The 20,152-nt window shown below is 39.6% G+C and overlaps 1 protein-coding gene and 1 long non-coding RNA gene across 10 annotated transcripts in view; one reads left to right on the top strand and one right to left on the bottom strand.

Annotated features, from left to right (window-relative positions):
* PHACTR1 (phosphatase and actin regulator 1) overlaps window positions 1–3,928 on the bottom strand; it is a 551,546-nt gene extending 547,618 nt beyond the window's left edge. The window contains exons 1-3 of one of the 9 annotated variants that reach the window (XM_044259016.1): window positions 3,709–3,928; window positions 3,082–3,130; window positions 1,719–1,871 (exon numbers count right to left, since the gene is read on the bottom strand). In XM_044259016.1, the coding sequence (XP_044114951.1) occupies window positions 1,719–1,821 (103 nt within the window). In that variant the 5' untranslated portion in view covers window positions 1,822–1,871; window positions 3,082–3,130; window positions 3,709–3,928. The other 8 variants (XM_044259025.1, XM_044259090.1, XM_044259034.1 and 5 more) reach the window with 8 other exon arrangements.
* LOC122912846 overlaps window positions 1–15,309 on the top strand; it is a 117,683-nt gene extending 102,374 nt beyond the window's left edge. Inside the window, exon 5 of the long non-coding RNA XR_006385681.1 lies at window positions 15,177–15,309. This is a non-coding gene — a long non-coding RNA (uncharacterized LOC122912846). The remainder of the gene's footprint in view (window positions 1–15,176) is intronic.
* Window positions 15,310–20,152: the final 4,843 nt, after the last annotated feature.

Genomic DNA, 20,152 nt, shown 5'->3' with positions numbered 1-20,152 from the left:
CCGCAGTCACGGATGGTGACAATTCTGACCACTCCACCCCCAAACTCCATCTGCTGACAACCACCAGGCTGCTTTGAGTCCTCAGAGCCTCCCACACCCTGCCTGCTTTGCTTCCGTGGAAGCCCGGAGCCCACAGGCTTCTGAGAAGCTTCAACTGCCAGGCAAAGTGGGCATCTTTAATACTGTGAATGAACTCTACTCCCCTTCTTTGCTGATGATTACGCAGCTCAGGTAGGTGACCCCACCACTGAACATTACTGTCCCGCTCAGACTGAACGCATCAGACGCAGTGATGTTGAAACACAGGTCTGGAGATGGGGACTGAGCCTCAGCCCCTTTTCTCCATCTACTTCTAGCATCTTCTTACTTGCAGACTCAGAGGAGGCTGGAGGTTCTGGCCAGTCTCTCCCTTGTCTCCTACTTGAGTAACATATTCATGTCTCTGTAGGTGGCTGAGAGGAGCATTTGCTGACTACGTACCAGAGGCACAGGGAGAATTAGCTGTTCTATCACTTTTGCTAATTTAAGTTCTGCTGATGAGCACACTGACCCAAGCAAATCAACCAGATCATTGCCCAGCCCCTCCTGGCTTTAAGAAGCCTGGATCATTCCCAGGAAAATGGAACCAGAGAAGAAGGAGGCTTGAAAACCCTCGAGGTTGCCATGGGAAATCAGCTTACCAGTGAGGTTAAAACCAAGGTAGAGGAGACCTTTGGGAAAGCCAAAGCAGATTTCATCAGTGCCCTGTGTGAAGTACCTGTCACCACCTAACAGTGAGAATCCCCAAACAGCACTCCTTCTCAGTTCTGCCTTACGACTTCCAAGAATTTGACTACTTTTCTCTTTAAGAATACGGTCATCGGTTTTCTCTTCAGTGTATCCCTTATACTGTGCAGGAGATGCCCATTATCAGAGAGCCTTGACTGAACACCCTAAACATTCCGTGGAAAAGATAAAATATGTTTTTTTAAAAATCTCCTGCCTATCAGGAGATCCCATAAGACACTCCAGCTTCTTTCCAATGCACTCGCAAAACATCCTCAGTGGACCGCGGAACAGGAAAAGCCAGCCAACCAGAGCCTCGCTGACCATCTTGTAATATGCACATATCAATAAAATTAAAATATCAATAAAATGCACATATCAACCACACTTCACAACAGGTATGCTTCTTACTGCTCCCTGGGTGCTCTGCTAATTCCCAGAGCGGTAACAGAATTTATCTAAAACAGATAAGGCAGCTCTAGAAGCACAAAGCTGATCTTGGGAGCCCCTAACCCACCTGGAGTTTAGTCAGACAGGTCAGGGTGCCCTAGATCTCCTCAAGTGTAGTGGCTGCAAACTTAACCTTTCCTGGGGTGGGGCAGGGATGGGGAAGCATTCCAGATACCTTTCTGGATACCTATGCCTTGCGTGCAAGGAGGTGGGAAATCATTTTCTAACTTAGTTGTCCTAGGGGCATTTGTGTCAAAAGTTGGGTAGGATGCTTTTTTCTTTTTTTTTTTTAAAACCACATCCAAGAAGTTTGCGTTTATCCATTCTATTACGTGCCTGCCTCAATTTCAGCAACAGTTTGGTAGAGATTCGTTTTCGATCTAGTAATCCCAATTACCGACCCTCTGCAGTAGAGCTATAGCTGCTGCAGTAGACAGCCAGCTGTCAGTATAAAACCAACATGCATCCCAGAGGACTTTCCTCTCTTGCTCCCATTGTGTTACCTTGAGCTCCTTGACTGTAGAAGAATCTTTGAGCTGACTCAACATCCAAGAGTCTATGAGCAGACTCGACATCCAGAAAATAATCCATTTTGGGATAATCCATCCTTGATGTTCTCAAAGCAGAGTTTCAAGACAAAATAGTCACTTGTGTGCCTATGGAAAAGGAAAAAAAAATCACAATATTTTAGACTGTCAAATAGATGTTTAAAACCATGTCTGTGTGTGTGTGTGTATAAACACACACACACACATATATATATACACAATGTATTATATTTGTTATATATTATAACAATATATACATATTAACAATTTTGGAATAAGCAATATCCCATTATGATCCTCCCTCATTTGAGAGTTCCAGTTCTAAACCCACCCTCAACATAGCTCTTCTTACTGTATGAGAACATGCAACATTTAATCAACATTCATTGAAGGAAATATATTCTACTCAGAAAAAAAAAAGTCCAGATGATTCAAGCTAAAGAGAAATAACATACCAGTCTTTCCTTGTTATTTATTAACTGGAAAAATAGGCTGTTAAATTCATATGCTATCCGTTTTCAAGAGATCTGTCTGAGGAATGGCTCTGTTAAGTGTCAGCGTTCTGAACTGATCCTCGGTCCAGGGAGTTCCAATTCCCTTAGAACAGGGAGAATCTCCTGGGAATCCGAGCCTCCACTTAGAGGTGCCGTGCATTTATGACACATGCTGACATGTTTGCTATAAAAATGCCTTGGATTCCTTCCCTTTTGGCGCTTCCCTTCAGCACATTTTATAAAGTGCTCCAGGATCATCACCTGCTTGCCCCTGACCCAGGCTGCTTTTGAGAAAGAATCCTGGTTTGGGGGACAAGGATCCCCAGGATGTCATCATGCACTGGCCTGTCAGGAAGCTGATGCACTTATTAAAAAGCATTCAGCCAGCTAGGTTCTTTTTAGCATATGTAACCTCTCCCCGATACTTGCACAAATGAAGTATCTCTCTTTCTGCAGGATGTTTTTGGAAAGAATTCATAAGACCAAGTCATTCAAATTGAGCTCAGAAGGCTAATCCAATTTGTTCCTCTTTCTAACAGTGAATATTTAAATTTAAGAACCCAAATCTGGTAAGAGGAAACTTTAAAAAATTCCCAAAGGTAATCCCAAGAGCAAATCATACTTACTGCAAGAGGAAAAAAAAAAAAAAATCAAGGACTAACTGCCGGCAGTAAAACCAAGAAGAATTTCAGCTGGAGTGTCTTTGATCTCACTAAATTCCCGATGAAAGTAAACAATTTTGATTGTTTGATTAGAACAGCGATGAATAATGTATACAGTCCAGTAGACCTCCTTTATCACATAAAATAGCCAGAGCATGTTACCTTAGCAACAGAAGGTGACGCCAGTCTCAGCCTCTTTGTATCCTCCACTCTGAAGGAAGAAAATGACCAGTTTCCCGTATAAAACTTGGGCACAAAATCATCACCATCAAAATCTACATGTAACCATCATGTGGTCCATTCCCCATCACCCCTTCCGTCTCTTACGCAGAGAAGTGTCATCGTCATTGAAAAACGGGTTTTGGCTTTACTAATTTATGTTTATAGCCCCAAGTCACACTTCGATTTGCAATTGCAACCGAATTACATGATTAAACCATTAATAGGATCGAAAAGTTGTCTAGAAATTGTTGGGGGGGGGGCACCCACTTCCTACCCTGATGCTGGCTACGGGTTGCAGGGAATGGCCGTTTGAGCTTAGCATATGTTAAATGTTCCCCTGTTATAATTAATACATAGATCAGTCACCAGCGTCTCGGCTGAAAATAACTCTCTTTCCTTCTGCGACTCAGTCACTGGAAGAAGCTGAAAAAGCTGCCTGAAATTTCCCAGCTTTTAAAAAATGCATTATAACATGCTCTTTTGGGAGCTGTCCCCCCACCCCCCAGAAAAGAAAGGTGGCCAGAAATGAGACAGGAAAGGAAGAATTTGAAGTTAGCAGATACTCACGCACTTGTTGGCCTCTTGCAGCAGGACACCCAGAGCTCCTGATGACGCTGTGCGATGCTGTTGAGCACGGGAGCCCAAATGAACAGCTTCTAATTTTCCCTTCAATCTCAATTCGAGAGCACTGAGCAGAGGCAAGTGATGGATTGGCCCATTTTATATTATGATGAAATGCAACCCCTAAGAGGAGATCTGAGTGGAGCTGCTCTTTAGAACACATTAGACTGCTAATTTAAGAAAATTGAAAGGTTTTGTTTTACTGTCTTTTATGTGTTCTCTCTGCTACCCCCTCAGTTTAATTTGCATTTAAAATTATGCTCATGTCTCCTCAGTTCTCCAAGGTGTGGAGTACTTTCTAATCACGATGGCTGCTTGGGTATGGGTTGGTGCAACGCCACTTTTATTCTGAGCTGCAAAACAAGGTGGGTAATTATAATCGTGAGCTGTTTTCTGGAGTGAAATATAAAATGAACATCTGATTTCAACCCCTACCTCTCCTATGGCCTTTCTTCCCCTTCCTGCCTCTGATTGCTTGGTCAAAGCTCCAGCCCAAATCATGCCAATCTGTCTAAATGCATTTTTTTTTTTTTCTGTCTGAATGTAACAAAATAAACCCAACAGCAAAAGGAAACTTCGGTTAGATACCTGAGCTTATTCTGGTGGGATATCCTCCCTACCAAACCTCCGAAAGGACTTTTAGACACAATACTTGGAGATGTGCTCATGAAAGGCATAATGAGATCCAAATGCAAGCCTAATGGTGGGTTTTTGACCATTTGTTGACCAAGAAGAATTAGTTAATAAGTGTGGCACGGTGTGTGGTGTGTTGGATTGTTAAGAAAAAAGAAGATACATTTGAGAAGTCTTGGATGGAAGACCACCACACTCCCCCCTTGCCATAGGCACAGTTCTTCCGGCTGCTTTTGAGACGAACCGGAAAATCTCCTGCTGTTTGTCTTGTGGGCTCTCCCATCCAATCAGGACAAATCAGATACCAAGCTCGGGCTGCTGAGTTAAGCCTGATGAAAGGAAACTAAAACGACCAATTCTATGTTCTTGTAGGGAAAGTCCACTTTGGGATAGAATACACAAAGCTTTGCCCCAGACCCAAGAACTTACTTTTCTAAGGTTACATTTCTATTCAGCCTCCAATGGAGACATGGGGGAACACTTGACATTTGCAAGAGGAGAAAGCTGTCTTCTGGTTTCTTTAGCTTACAGTGAGGTGTGGGCGACAGGTTCTGAACTCTCTATTGTGAATCTGCTGAAATTGTAATGACTCATAAGTGAGAGAGAGAGAGAGAGAGAGAGATGGGGAGAGAGAATACCCAATCTACTGCTGCTTGACAAACACCAAACATTTAGGTGAGCACAGATAAATGTGTGATTGAAGACAGAGATGCTAAATGGGAAATCTGAAAAATAGAGTTGATTCTAGGGGTTTGGGGGGTGGTTCTGGAAGTAAATCATTTCTGGAAGCTTAACCAAGAAAGGTAAATTTGAAGTGTCTTACAAAATGTACATGCAGTATGAAAGGGCTATGATTTAAGAAAACTCAGAGAGGAAATTTTAATTTAGAGAAAGAAATATATTTGGGAAGGGGATATTTCTTAACTTGCAAAATGAGAACTTCATTTTACTAAATAATTAACAACTGCTTTTTTTTTTAAACATAATATGACCAGCTTCTGAAATAGATTTTCAAAAAATGCTTTTACTCTCTGAAAGCATAGATATAGATTACATGTAGGAATATCTGGGTGAGGAATTATTTTTAAAGGTGGGAAGCACTGTAATGTTTAAAAGCCAATGCCGCAAACTGATCAGCTCAGCTCTGTTTTGTAACTTTAATCTGCTCAAAAGCAACATTTATAATGGTCCATTGTTCTGAGGTACAATAGAACCAGAAGGCAAGGTTAGAGCAAGGATTCAGACTAGCACTTATGTAGCACTGAACAATTCTGCCCAAATCATCTTTAAGACATCAGCTCAAAAAGTTAACTCAGATAATGTTAACATATCTGAGTAAGCAAGAAATAAAAAATTATTTTAAAAGAAGCTAAAGTAGAGTCATATCTTTTACACCAATGCATCATAATATGGAAGTTTGGAACCGTAGACTGAAAGAAATAATCTAGGATTATTACAACTACATGACATGGCACAGATATGTATACTTTTTGTTCACTTTGGTGACAAGAGCATGTGTGTATGAATGTTCTATATACAAAGAGAAGCGGTATTTGATTTATTCAAAATGGAGGTATATTTCAAGATGGAATCTGGAGGGGCACCTGGGTGGCTCAGTGGGTTAAGCCTCTGCCTTCGGCTCAGGTCATGATCTTAGGGTCCTGGGATCGAGCCCTGCATCGGGCTCTCTGCTCAGCGGGGAGCCTGCTTCTCCCTCTCTCTCTTTCTACCTCTCTGCCTACTTACGATCTTTCTCTCTGTTAAATAAACAAATAAAATCTTTAAAAAAAATAAAAATGGAATCTGGAGACCAAGAAAGATATCAGCTTTTATTAGTTTATTTTTGGGGTATACTTATTTATTCTATTGGATGGCGTAAGACCCAGACATTTTGGTAAAGGAGGTCATATGATTTGTAAGTAGACAACTGGTTTTTTTGTTCTTCCGGTATCATTGCATTGACTTCCATCAGTCTGGGTTTACTCTTTACTAAGAGATGAAGAGTTTTGTGTTATTGACAATTTTATAATTTTACTTGTTTAGTTGCTTCACTGTATTCTAGAGCTCTCTAGTCGACAATATTTTGTATTTGTGTTGAACTATATGAAGTTCTGCCTTTTCTCGGCATGAAATCTTGGGGAAGTTTCTCTTTCCCCAACAAACCCAACTATAATTTAAAAATATTAGAAGATCTCTTAAAGTGTCGGAGCATTTTGGATTCCTTGGTCGGGTCCCTAGGTTGAAAATCTTTGGTTAAGTGCTAACTCACTAAACAAGTGTAGAAAATAGTATATTCATTTATTTCTGCAAATAGTTGATCTCAGAATATGTTGCCATAGCTGTGGTTTCTCTCTGCTTGGCAAGGCACTCTCTCAACCATCCCTCAAAAGCAGTCTCACCTTCCCTGCTCACTAAGGATTGTCATTCAGTGGTAGGAGACTGCAAAGATTTTATGTGAGGTTTTATCCATATTGAACTCTTCCTGAGACGAAACACTTTAAGCCATCATCGGTTACTTTTACTTTAAAGTAAATGAATTTCCAGACTTTACTTGTGAGAAGGTTTTGATGATAGTTGGAAAGCTAAAGAAGGCCACGAGGGCCAGAAAGGTAGACTGGGGAAGACTAAGTTTCACAGGGAGGGGAGCCTAACTGTGTTCTATGTAAGCATGTAGTCATGTTTTGAGGCCTCCCTCATGTATAAGGTGCCAGGTCTAGGCATACCTTGGAGATAGTGCAGGGTCAGTTTCATATCACTGCAATGAAGAAAATATCACAATATAGCAAGGCAAGTGAATTTTTGGTTTCCCAGTGTTGTTTACACTATATTATAGTTTATTCAGTAGATAATAACATTATGTCTAAAAGAAACCCAATATACATATCTTAATTTAAAGATACGTCAGAGCTAAACAATGTTAACCATCATCTGAGCTTTCACAGAGTTTGCAATCTTTTTGCCAATGGAAGGTCTTGCCTCCATGTTGATGGTTGCTGACCAGTCAGGGTGGTGGTTGCTAAAGGTGAGGTGATTGGGGCTAGTTCTGGAAATAAGACAACAATGAAGTTTGCCACATCGATTGAGTCTTTCTCCCATGAACGATTTCTCTGTAGCTTGTGATGCTGTTGGATAAGCGTTTTACCCATAGTAGAACATCTTTCTGAATTGGAGCCAATCCTCTCCACCCCTGCTGCTGCTTGATCAACTAAGTTTATGTAAGATTCTAAATCCTTTGTTGTCATTTGACAGTCTTCACAGCATCCTCACCAGGAGTAAATTCCATCTCAAGAGATTACTTTCTTTGCTCACTTGTAAGAAACACCTCCTCATCTGTTCAGGCGCTGATGAGGTGAGAGCAATTCAGTCTTATCCTCGGGCTCACCTCTCACTCTAGCTCTTTTGCTGTTTCCACCGCATCTGCAGTGACTTCCTCCACTGACATCCTCAACCCCTCAAAGTCATGCATGAGAGTGGGAATCAACCCTTCCAAACTCCTGTTCATCTTAATATCTTGACCTCTTCTCATGAATCACAAATGTTCATAATGGCACCCAGAAGGGTGAAGGTTTTCCAGAGGGCTTTCGATTGACTTTGCCCATATCCATCAGAAGACTCACTATCTATGCCAACTGTAGCCTTACAAAGTATATATGTATTTTTTTAAATAAAAAGATTTGAAAGTTAAAATGACTCCTTGATCTATGCATGTTGTGTTAACAGGTGTGAAAACATTAGCCTGGCTGTACATCTCCCTCAGAGCTCTAGGATGACCAGGTACATTGTCACTGAGCAATCATATTTTGAAAGGAATCTTTTTTTTTTTTTTCCCCTGAGCAGTAGATCTCAGCAGTGAGCTTAAAATATTCAGCCAACCGTGTGGTAAACAGATGTGCTGTCATCCAAGCTTTGTTGTTCTACTTGTAAAGCACAGGCAGAGTTGATTCAGCATCATTTTTAAGGGCCCTGGGATTTTTGCTACGGTACATGAACATTGGCTTCAGTGTGAAGTCAGCAGTTGCATTAGCCTCTAACCAGAGAGTCAGCCTGTCCTTTGAAGCTTTGAAGCCAGGCATTGGCTTGTCCTCTTGAGCTATGGAAGTCCTGGATGGCGACTTCCTCCAACAGAAGGCTGCTTCATCTACATTCAAATTCAGTTGCTTAGTGCAGCCGCCTTCATTGACTCTTCTCGGCTCCATCTTCTGGAGAACTTGCTGCAGCTTCTCCCTCGGCACCTGTGGCTTCAGTTTACACTTTTCTGTTATGGAAATAGTTTATTTTCTTAAACCTCATGAACCAACCCCTTCTAGCTTCAACTTCTCTTCTGCAGTCTCAGTCTTCATAGAATTGAAGAGAGTGAGGCTTTGGCTTAAGGGAATGTGTGGTTTGATCTTTTATCCAGGACTTTGGAACTTTCTCTATGTAGCAATGGACCCATTTTGCTTTCTTATCATTTGTGTGTTCGCTGGAGTAACACTTTTTTTTTTTTTTTTTTTTAAGTAGGCTCTATACCCAACATGGAGCCCAATGCAGGGCCTGAATCCATGACCCTGGGATCAAGACCTGAGCTTGAGACCAAAAGTGGGGTGCTCAACTGAATTGCAAGAGGCCTAGCTTTCAGCCTATCCTGGCTTTTGTCATGCCCTCCTCTCCAAGTGTAATAATTTCTAGCCTTTGGTTTAAAGTGAGAGATGGGCGACTCTCTTCCACTTGGACACTCAGAGACGACTGTAAAATTATGAATCGGCCTCATTTCAATATTGTTGTCTCAGGGAATAGGGAGATCCAAAGAGAGGGAGAGAAATGGGGTAACAGCCAGTTGGTGGAACAGTCAGAGCACCCACTACATTTATTTGATTTGACTCGTTATCTTATATGGGTGTGGTTTGTGATGTCCCATAACAATTACAATCTCAGCATCAAAGATCACTGATCACCAATCACCATAACAAATATAATAACAGCAGTCATAATAAGTTTGAAATACTGTAAGGATTACCAAAATGTAACCCAGAGACAGGAAGTGAGTGAACAAATACTGTGGGGAAAATGGAGCCAATACACCTGCTCGATGTATTGTTGCCAGAAACCTTCACTTTGTAAAAAACACGGTGTCTGTAACATGCAATAAAGCAAGTGCAATACAACGAGGTAAGCCTGCATTAGGCTGGCAGAGATGGTCATTAAATCTGTAAACATCTTAATTTGCACAGTAGACAGACTTCTAAATCCTATTTAAGAATACCATGTCAAAATGGTCCCTTCTTGGCCCATTTTCAGCAGGAAAATGCTTCAAAACAAAATCCACAGTCTTCTTTTCTGGACTGCATTGGAGAAAGTCACAATAGAAGAGAGGTGGTTTTGGCCAATGTGATGGAGACCAGAGCCAAGAAAAATGAAGCCTTTAGCTCCACTTGCTGCCCACTTCTGAAAATATTCTTTCCCCTCTTTAAATACTTATAGAAGGGCTCATTCACAGAGTTGAAAAGAGCAATAATTGAAAATGACATTGTACTCTTCTGCCAACTGGATTCTAGTAAGTTGATTTATAATACAGAAATATCTTTGCTTGACAGAAAGAATACTCATGCATTATGTTTCTATCTTAGTGTTTATCTAATTGATCTGGAAATAGGTAAATGAAGAGATATTGAGTAGGGAAAGAAATCGTCAAGCAACTCTCTATTTAATATGACTCTCAAACCCTTAACTATGAGGCCTTGAAAATGGCCAGCTACTGGGGAGAAATGCACTGACAATAGTAGCTTTTTTTAAACATGAATTTGAAGATGTATTATAATGCTATTTGACTTCATTCATCCTGGCAAGAAAATCACATTGCCCTCAATTCTTTATGGGTAAAGTGTGTGTGTAATTTGTTTTCCACTTTTCTGGAGGGGGAAAAATTAATCACAAGTTCAACTGCATTTTTCCTAGTCTTCCTGAAAATCCAGACAAGCAATTTGAAAATATCCCACGATGTGTTTAAGGAAGAAAGAGTAGTGATCTCTGAGGGCATCGGTCTTACAGACGTGACCAAAGATGTGGCTCCTGAATATCCAAAGCACATTAGGAGAATAAGATTGAATATAGCAGTGAGAACCCGCAAAGAGTGAGTTTGAATTATAACAAAACAGGATAAGTCATTTTTAGGTTATTTCAATGTCATTTTGAAAATGCCACACTACTATGCAGACCGAGGATTAGCAATAGATAGAAGGAATAGATAGGTAGATAGACAGATGTACAAGTAGAAGTAGAGATTAGAAAAAGAAAAGCAGTCAGACAGACAGAGATAGAGATATACAGACACAGAAGAAGAAAATGATCAAAACGACTTTAGACACGTGATAATTTTGAACTACCTTTTTTTTGCTTCTGAAATGCCAAGGTCAAAAATCAAACAAAAACTGTATAAATCAAAGGAACTTTGGTTAACTATTTCATTGCTTTTAGGTTTTTAATATACTGACACATTCTACAACAAGGTCTATGTACTTAAATATTAATACTAAGTGTTTTCCTTATGCATATGTGCAAGGGTGTTTGCATAACAAATATTATTATTCATGACACAACTCATGGTTTGTTTTCAGAGATAAATGTCTTTGGGAATCTGTCACCCAAAGACACTGAGGAAATCATCTCACAGGTATTAGGTTTCCAAATCATCATTCCTTGTTCCTAGTGGATTGGAGATAACAGAAGACCCAACTTCGCCATGATGCTTAGAAAGGGGAGTGATGGTAGGTGGGTGCTTGCTTCTGAAATGAAGAGAAACTTATAGCTATTTACTGAGTTTCATTTTTCACAAACACTATTAGTACCTGGAAAAAAAATTGTCATACTTAGCCTCAAATACTCATTGCTATATAATAAACACCAAAGAAATGTTTTCCAATCATTCAGGAGACAATGCAGTAATGTAGTTAAAAATATTGGCTTGGGAATCCAGGTTTCGCTACTTGTTAACTAAGCAAGCTAACCTCTCCAGGCCTCATCTTCCAGCTCTGTAGAATAAAAATAAAAATAAGAATCAAATGAGATAACCTATGTAGAAAATAGAGAATCTGGCACACAAGAAATATTTAGGTTAGGTATTTCTTTAAAATACTTCTTCAATAGCTTAGAAATGTAAGGAGTTGTGAAAGTAAGGCTTCCCATCCCATGCACCCCAACCATATCTATCTCATGTATTAGTTGAAATATTACCTCTAGATGCATCTAGAATGGTACCTGGTCCATAGCAAGTGCCCCAGAGTGTTAGTTATTATAATTATCTTCCCCAGCAGAGATCTGGTGGACTTGATGAGCTCATCCATGTGTATTCTTTTTCTGGAGAGCCATGCAAAGGAGGAAACATCTAGAACTCCTGCCAACTTATCCTCACCAAAGGGCAGCTGTTTTCTTTCTACCACTCTGCTTTTCTTTTCCTACAACAGGGAATTACAAACTATAGCAGAATTTTGGCCACTCTTTTTTTATAAACTCATCTCTTTCCTCAGCCAAATTAAATGACATATATAGATACTTGGAGCAGAATAGGCCTTTTATTCATTGCATAATAAATAGCTCAACACCAAAATTTTCTCTTTTTCCAGGTGCAGGTCCAGACATGTAGTCTGGTTTAAATGTATCACTATTCATTTATTCATAATTATTTAATTGAGGATAATTGTTTATTATCACTATGTGCCAGGCAATACATGAATTGTTGGGAATACAGTAATAAACTAGATGAATTTCTTTTCTCAAGGAGAGTACAAGTTAACAAAACTTAGATTCTCTCAACTTTTTTCATATTAAGGCATACCTTGAAAATGATCATATGTGTAAATGAGTAGATGTGTGTAGGGCAGTCAGCTTTGGGGGCTCAGTCATCCAGGGTTTTGGGAGCAACAACTTGGCATGCCAGTTGGGAAGCTTTACATAAAATGCACAATTTTTTTTTTAAGATTTTATTTATTTATTTGACAGAGATCACAAGTAGGCAGAGAGGCAGGCAGAGAGAGAGAGAGAGAGAAGGAAACAGTCTCCCTGCTGAGCAGAGAGCCCGATGTGGGGCTCAATCCCAGGACCCTGAGTTCATGACCTGAGCCAAAGTCAGAGGCTTTAACCCACTGAGCCACCCCGGTGCCCCCCAAATACACAACTTTTAACGTATTTAATTTGTCCATGGCTTTTCAAGTTAGATGAAAAAAAATCCGGCATCTAGTTGATGGCGGGAGAAGCAAGGAGTGGACACTAATCAAACTTAGCACAATGTTTAACCCTAAAATTACAGATTGGTCATCCATGTCAGAGCTTTGAATTAGTGATTACGATGCTGAGGGGGCCAACTGATGGAGGAACCAAACACAGAAGGGGTACCACTGTTTTATCAAACCACTTTAGAAAATGATTTCAAGGCCCCCTGGGTGGCTCAATCAGTTAAGCGTCTACCTTTGGCTCAAGTAAAGATCCCAGGGTCCTGGGATTGAGCCCCAAGTCCAGGGAGCCTGCTTCTCCCTCTCCCTCTGCCCCTCCCCCACCACTTGGGCTCACTCTCTTTCAGATAAATAAAATCTTTAAAAAATGATTTCAAGGACTATTGGTTTTAGATCAATTGCTCGTTTTTAAAAAGAAATATTCCCTCGCAGTCCCTCCCCACCTCCACCCCCACCCATCCCATGACAATCTAATGACAACTGCCTTGGGTGCGTTACCACCAGTTTTTACACATTTCACAAATCCCTTCTGGAAGAAAAATACCAGGATCACATTGTTTTTCACTAGTTTGGAAGTTGTGATGTCCAAGGTAGTTGGAAGAAGTCCATGTTCTTTAGCTGACAGGGCCTTGGGAGTGACATTTTTTTTCAGGTTAATGTAACCTCCTTTGGCACGGTAAACATTTGGGCTGCATTTTTTTTTTTTTAAATAAGAATCCTTGATTTGAAAAGCTCCTAGCTGTAAACAGCAAGAATCCACAGTCACATTTTTAACATAGCTCCAGAGGAACTATAATTTAAAATCAAAAGTCTTCTCATTCCTATGGCAACCAACAGAAGTATTCAACTAATGCTACATGCTGTGTATATTAAGCTGTGCATCGTGTACCCCTGCCCCGCCCCACTGCTATCCCCTCCCTATGGATCCAACCTGAACTTCACTGAATTGTACACCTTGACAAGGTTTTGTGTCTTTTTCAGACATAGAGTCTGTTTCCAACGTGCAAGTGTCAAACCCATGAGTGTAAAAGGGAAGAGTCCTCCCAAAGGAAACCTTTACATACCCAGAGGGAAAATGTACCCCAAAATAGAGATACCGTCTGCTTCCCTGATTTGACAGGTTTGAGAGCTCCTTGTTTTAAAGCCAGACATGAATCTGTGAAGAGATTCCCTTGAGTTACAACCCTTTTTGGGAGCAGCTACCATGAAGATAACATATGTGGTGAGACAGAGCCAAGAAAGCACCCACCGGGCTGCAGCACAGCTCTGGGAACATTTATAACACATTCTCAGGAAGCTGGAGTGGTTAGTCATGGGTGTAGAGAAAGTCCCCCTCTGCATCAACTGTCTCATAGGCCCTAGGTGTTGGCTGTCATTATGGTCTGTTCTTCAAGGAGGACCTGAGTGGTTCTGTTTTAAAGAGTAAGACCCTGAAGCCTGATATTCAAAGATCCAAAAGTGAAAAACAGCCTGAATTCTGGCTGAGTGTTTTTTAAATTTCCAAGGAAAAATTTATTTTCAGGGTGGAAATGGTCTGGGATGTTTTACATAAAATTTCTTTAGATTTTTAATATATTCACAAAATGTGGATTAGTCATTCATTTCTGTTCCTTTGGGAGGGTTCAGAGGAACATTTTGGAACAGAATGAAGTAGGATATGCCACTGGCTTCTTTCTAGAGGCCAACCATTGTCCCTCTGTCTCCTAAACTTCCTCGATGAGGATGTATGTCTATGGGGGTGTGTTGGGTTAAGACTCTGTCATCAGTCATTGTATTCCTGGAAAGTGTAAGGACTGGTAACTAAAAACCCTGGATGTTGATCCTAAATCTATTGCTCTGTGATGAAAGGCACAGAACTCATGATCTCTGGGCTTTTCTTTCCCTTTCATGTAAGATGGAAATGTTAAATGGTTTGAGTCTGTAGCTCTAAAGTATCTTTTGCTCAAGAGTCTGTAATTTTCAGAAGTGAAGTGAATAGAACTGAGGCCTGATTAAACTTTCTGACTCACTGATTGATTGATTGATTGATGATAAACTAAGACCAGAATATTGAGAAGCGAATCACACTATGAGACCCATAGTCTAGCATCTTCCGCTCAAAATGTGTCCCTGGATGAGCAGCATCAGCATTATCTGGGTGTGTGGGAACCTTATAATCTTGGGCCCCATCCCAGACCTACTGTCTCAGAATCTGCATTCTAACAAGCTTTTCAAGAAATTCATGTGCACATTAAAATTTGAGAACCAATGCCATAGGGTATGTAGAGAGGTAATGGTCTGTTGATAAATTTGTTGACAACCAGGTGAACTGTTTTAAGCACTGTGATCTACCTGAAGGTAGATCTCAACCCCCAAGGTAATTATTGATTGTTATTCTCATTAAACAGATGAGAAAACCAAAGTGCAAAAAGATCATGTAACTTGCCTGTGGTTACACAAAAATAGGTTCTTAAGTAGTAAAACCAAGGTAGGTTTAAGGTGGAATTCTCCATATGGCCATTCAGCCAAGGGGAAAGGAGTGTCCACTAGGCCTTCTTCAGATTGTCCACCATTTTAAACCTCTCCATTTATTAACAGATAGAGACTCCTGGCATAAAAGCCCTTTGTTGGACGCTATCCACCTTCCAACTCGACATGGATTTTTCAGTTGAAAAGTCATCATTTGGGACACCTGGGTGGCTCAGTTGGTTGGATGACTGCCTTCGGCTCAGGTCATGATCCCGGAGTCCCGAGATCGAGGTCCACATCGGGCTCCCAGCTCCACGGGGAGTCTGCTTCTCTCTCTGACCCTCTCCTCACTCATGCTCTCTCTCACTGCCTCTCTCTCAAATAAATAAATAAAATCTTAAAAAAAAAAAAAAGAAAAGTCATCATTTGATTCTCATGACAACATCGTATGGAAATCAGGAATGGGATTATGACTTCATTTTACGGAAGGAGTCAACGCAGAACCGAACAACTGAATGGACTTGTCTGCACTGGTAAGTCACAGAGCCCAAGCAAAAGCACAGATGTTTGGGTGCCCTGCCCAGTATCATTAACTATTCTGTCATTATTCAGAATATCCGTTGTGCTACCCACGTGTGGTTGTGTGCGTCTATTCTGATCAAGAGAATGGATAATGCCTTTTGGTGATGCTTTTTTTTTTTAAATAAAAAAAATTTTTACATGGTTATATAGTATGCATAACATGATATTTACTATCTCACAATTTTAAAGTGTGGAGTTCAGTGACATTAAGTTCACCTATATTTTTGTGAACCATCACCATGACCTATCTTTAAAACTATTTCACAAAACTGAAGCCCTGGGCCCACTAAATAATAACTCCTCATTTCTTGCTCTCCCCAGTCTTTGGCCACCACCCTTCTGCTTTCTGTCTATACAAATTCAACTTTTCAAAGTACCATATATAATTGGAATCATACTGTATTTGTATTTTTGTGACTGGCTTATTTCATTCAACATAACATCTTCAAAGTTCATCCATGTTATGGCATGTGCCAGTGTTTTCTTCCTTTCTAAGGCTGAATAATATTCCACTTATGGATATACCACATTTCGTTTATCTAGTCATCTACTAATGGTCACATGGGTTGCTTGTACCTTCTGGCAATTGTGAATAATGCTGCTGAGAATGTTGGTTTACAAATACCTCTTCAGGTTCTGCTTTAAATTCTTTAGGGCTTATGCCCAGAAGTAGAAATACTGGTCATATGGGAGTTCTATTTTTAATTTTTCTGAGGAACTGCCATAGTGGCTGTACCATTTTATATTCCCACCAACAGTGCAAAAAAGAAAGTTTTTCTTTAATTTAAAGAAAAGTTATTTTTTTAACTTAAAAAAAGAGATTTATTTATTTTAGAGAGAGAAAAAGAGGGGGAGAGCAGGGAGAATGGCAGAAGGAAAGAATCTCAGCAGACTCCCTGTTGAGCATGGAGCCTAACACTGGCTTGATCCCAGACTGAGATCATGACCTGAGCTGAAGTCAAAAGTTCAGTGCTGAACTGACTGAGCCATGCAGGTGCCCCAAGAGTTAATTGATTTTAATGTTCATTTTCCCACCTCATACATCTTAGTTAATGTTCTGGGAGATTGAAAGGTTGACTTTTAAGTACTTAACCCAACCCAGTGGTATTTTCATTCCTTGGGAAGGGGTTATATATTAAAAATACAGTATCTTTGTTACTCTCTCTCTTTTTAAAAAGATTTTATTTACTTATTTGAGGATATAGAGAGAGAAAGAGGGCATAAGTTGGGGAAGGGGCAGGGGGAGAGGGAGAAACCAATTCCCTGCTGAGCAAGAAGCCAACACAGGGCTCGATCCCAAGACCCTGGAATCATGACCTGAGCCAAAGGCAGTGGCTTAATCAACTAAGCCAGCCAGGTGCCCCATATCTTTCTTACTCTTAAATATGGACAGCCTATTGTAGACTTCTACATTAGAGGAGCAGCAATTCTTGCTCTAATTATTTTTCATAGTGGCAAGTCATTTTGAATATTAATACTGGAAGTAAACTGGCTTTAAAAGAAGGGAATAGATAGATAGATATAGATATAGGTATAAATACAGTTACAGATAGGAAAGTCTATTCCAAGATATTAAGCTAAATTAGAGTGGCTTCAAAGCCAACATATCATTTAAATGGGATAGAAACATTCATCAAAAAATAAAAATGATCCTTTGGAATGTTTATGTGGTTATCTTGTTTCACAGAAGGAGCAATTGTTGAAATATATTGTTAAATGGTGTAAAGAATTTCTCATATCATCACATGGGCAATGCAATTAAGAAAAATATGGCTCTATCCAATTTATTTTGACCTTGGTATCCTTTAGCTTGTTGACTGGTTTGAATTTCTCTGAAGTTGTCTTCAGAAGGAGGTATGTTCTTTAAGCTCACTTAAACTTTCCAGAGTTAATTTTTTCCAGTTTAGTTTTTTGTCTGCTCTTAAGAAATGTTGAGAAAAATCTATATAGAGAGAGTGATATATATATATATATATAGCATATAAACATGCACACACTCAATGAAAAACTGTTTCTAGAGACAAACATTCTCCTATTCAAAAGATCTACAAAATTTTAATTCATTTATCAGAGTAAAATGAGGTACAGAGATCTTATTTGGTTTCTATTAGGGCCGAATTAATTGCAATAATAACTGGACAAACCCCACAGTATCAAGCCAGCAGTTGACTAACTGCTACTTCCTATCATTTTATAAACACTGTAAAACATGAAAGTTATGGAAAAATGCTGACTTTCCTTTTGAGAAATCTAATCCTGCTAAATGGAATATTAATGTGAAGTAATTGATTGAGTATTCATTTATCAAATATTGAGCAATTATCAGGTTAAACAATATGAAATTGCTGGTACTGAACCACTTTTGGTCTGCAAAAGCATCTGACACTGGTAGGGTGCTAACCATTCAGAAAAAATAAAATCCCTGCATTCAAAGAATTCCCAGTCTACTGAAGTAAATAGATCCCAAATACAATAAACATGAATGTCCTATAATAAAGACATGTACATGGCACTTAGGGTACAAAGAGAATGGAGGGATTAACTTTGCTTCCTCAAGAGTTTTACTGATTGCCTTTCACCAGTAGAGGTAAAATATTTTGATAGAACAGCCTAAATATTCTTTTCTGGGCTCACAAATTCATTTTAAAGGTAATAACATCAACAAAGTTAGGCCAAATGATAGAAGAGATTGCCTGGAAAGATTTTCAACTTTTGGTGCTTGAAACTTTAAATTTATCTGCTCTTCTAGCCTCTTAAAAATTTCATTAAGGAACCCTTTGGTTGTCAGCAAGGAAACTCATCAAATGCTCCACAAACAGCCAAGTGGTGATAATATTTCATGGCAGGCAGCTCTATAGATACTTGTGATCAGATCCAAGGTGCAGAGGCCTTTTCTGATTATTTGGCATCATGATAATAATCCCCAAATTATATTTCTTAGGAGATTGGTCTGTAGTCTTTTTGGATGTCCTTGTTTTTAGCCAGATACATAATTTTACATTTGTTGGTGCTAACATATCTTCTAATCCTTGCAAAGAACTTCTTTCTTGTTAAAAAAAAATTACATAAAGAAAAATAAGCTGAAGAGAACACTTTCTAAACATTTAAAAGTTTTAAACACCTACTCACCTTAGGGAAAAAAAAAAAAGCAATAGCACACCAAACCTGCTGATGTCACTTCTCATGGATGTTGACGCATTTAGGTTGTCAATTCTATTTCTGTTCACTTAACCATAGTCTCCGATTTCCACTTATAGAATTTAGCTTGGAAATTTGGCTTTCTTCAAACTGCAGTGCCTGAAAAGCTATGTAAAACATGCTACAATAAGAATACCCTTGAAACTGCCTCACCTTTTTTGGGGAAGGATATTGAGTTGCTTTTATGATGATGAGCTTTTATCTGAGACTAACTGTGAAATGAAGGTATAGAGGCAAGCAACCACATTAACCTAATAAGAACCTCCATTTATGCATTTGAATTCATCCTAATACATGAGTATTTATTTTTTCTGTTTGCTAAATTGCTATCTCTTAACTCCGTTGCTCTCTAGTACAGCTAAGCAATCAATCTGAGCTTAAAGAAATAAAAAAATGCTTTTTGAACAAAAGGATAAGGCAAACAAAACCTGAGCTCTTTTAGAGAGTCAAAGGAGGCAACATTGGTGACAATTTAGTGTTTCCCATTCACGCTGCCATTTCTTTAGTTGATTCAAAAGGACTTGTGGTTAAAAAGAACAACAAAGAAACTTAGAGTTCTCAGGGCAGAAGTGGTATGGTGGCTCTAGTTTGGTAAAGGAAATGTTACAAACAGTAATTACAATTCAGAGGTTGGAGTGCTTTAATGGCGACCTGGAAGAGGGAATGTGACCAACCTGTCTTGGCCTATAGAGTGCTTAAGAACAGATTTGTTTGACCTAAGTTCACAGCTGATTAGCAGTTAAGCGAGATGATACAATGGGGCAGTGGGGTCTTAGGCAGAAGGGGGAGCCCAGAAAGGCATGTAAGCGAGGGACAAAATCCTCGCTTATTTTAGGAGGAATGAGAAGATGAAGGGGCTCCCCTAGAGGACAGGTTTGGATGTTGGCAGAAGAGGATGAAGAGGTAAGCAGGAGCCACATTGTGATGGATTTATTTGTTCTGGTTTTATTCTCTAGACAAGAGCCAGGGAATCTTGTTAAGAGGCTTTTGACAAAGTCCAGGCAAGGTATGATGACGACTTGTCCTAAGACAGTGAATTTCAGTCAGGGTCTCTTTGAATTTCAAGTATCTCACGAATATTCAAGGGTGGATGTTTAAAAGGAAGTAAGAAATTTGGGTCCAAAGGGAGAGGTCACACTTCTGGATATAAATTCTCAACCAGTATATTTGGAAGGCGAAGCAGTGCAAACAATGGTGGTCACTTAAGAGATAAGGTGTTCCAGGGTTTGTACCTGGCAGCTGGTCAGGAATGCAGAATCTCAGGTTCCACCCCCGACCCACTGAATCAGAATCTGTATTTTGCTTAGATTCACAGGTGACCTCTA

Source organism: Neovison vison, chromosome 1 (assembly GCF_020171115.1).
Source record: "Neovison vison isolate M4711 chromosome 1, ASM_NN_V1, whole genome shotgun sequence".
Lineage (NCBI taxonomy): Eukaryota > Metazoa > Chordata > Mammalia > Carnivora > Mustelidae > Neogale > Neogale vison.
Note: the sequence above shows the minus strand (reverse complement) of the source record. Positions and strands in the feature narration are given on the sequence as shown.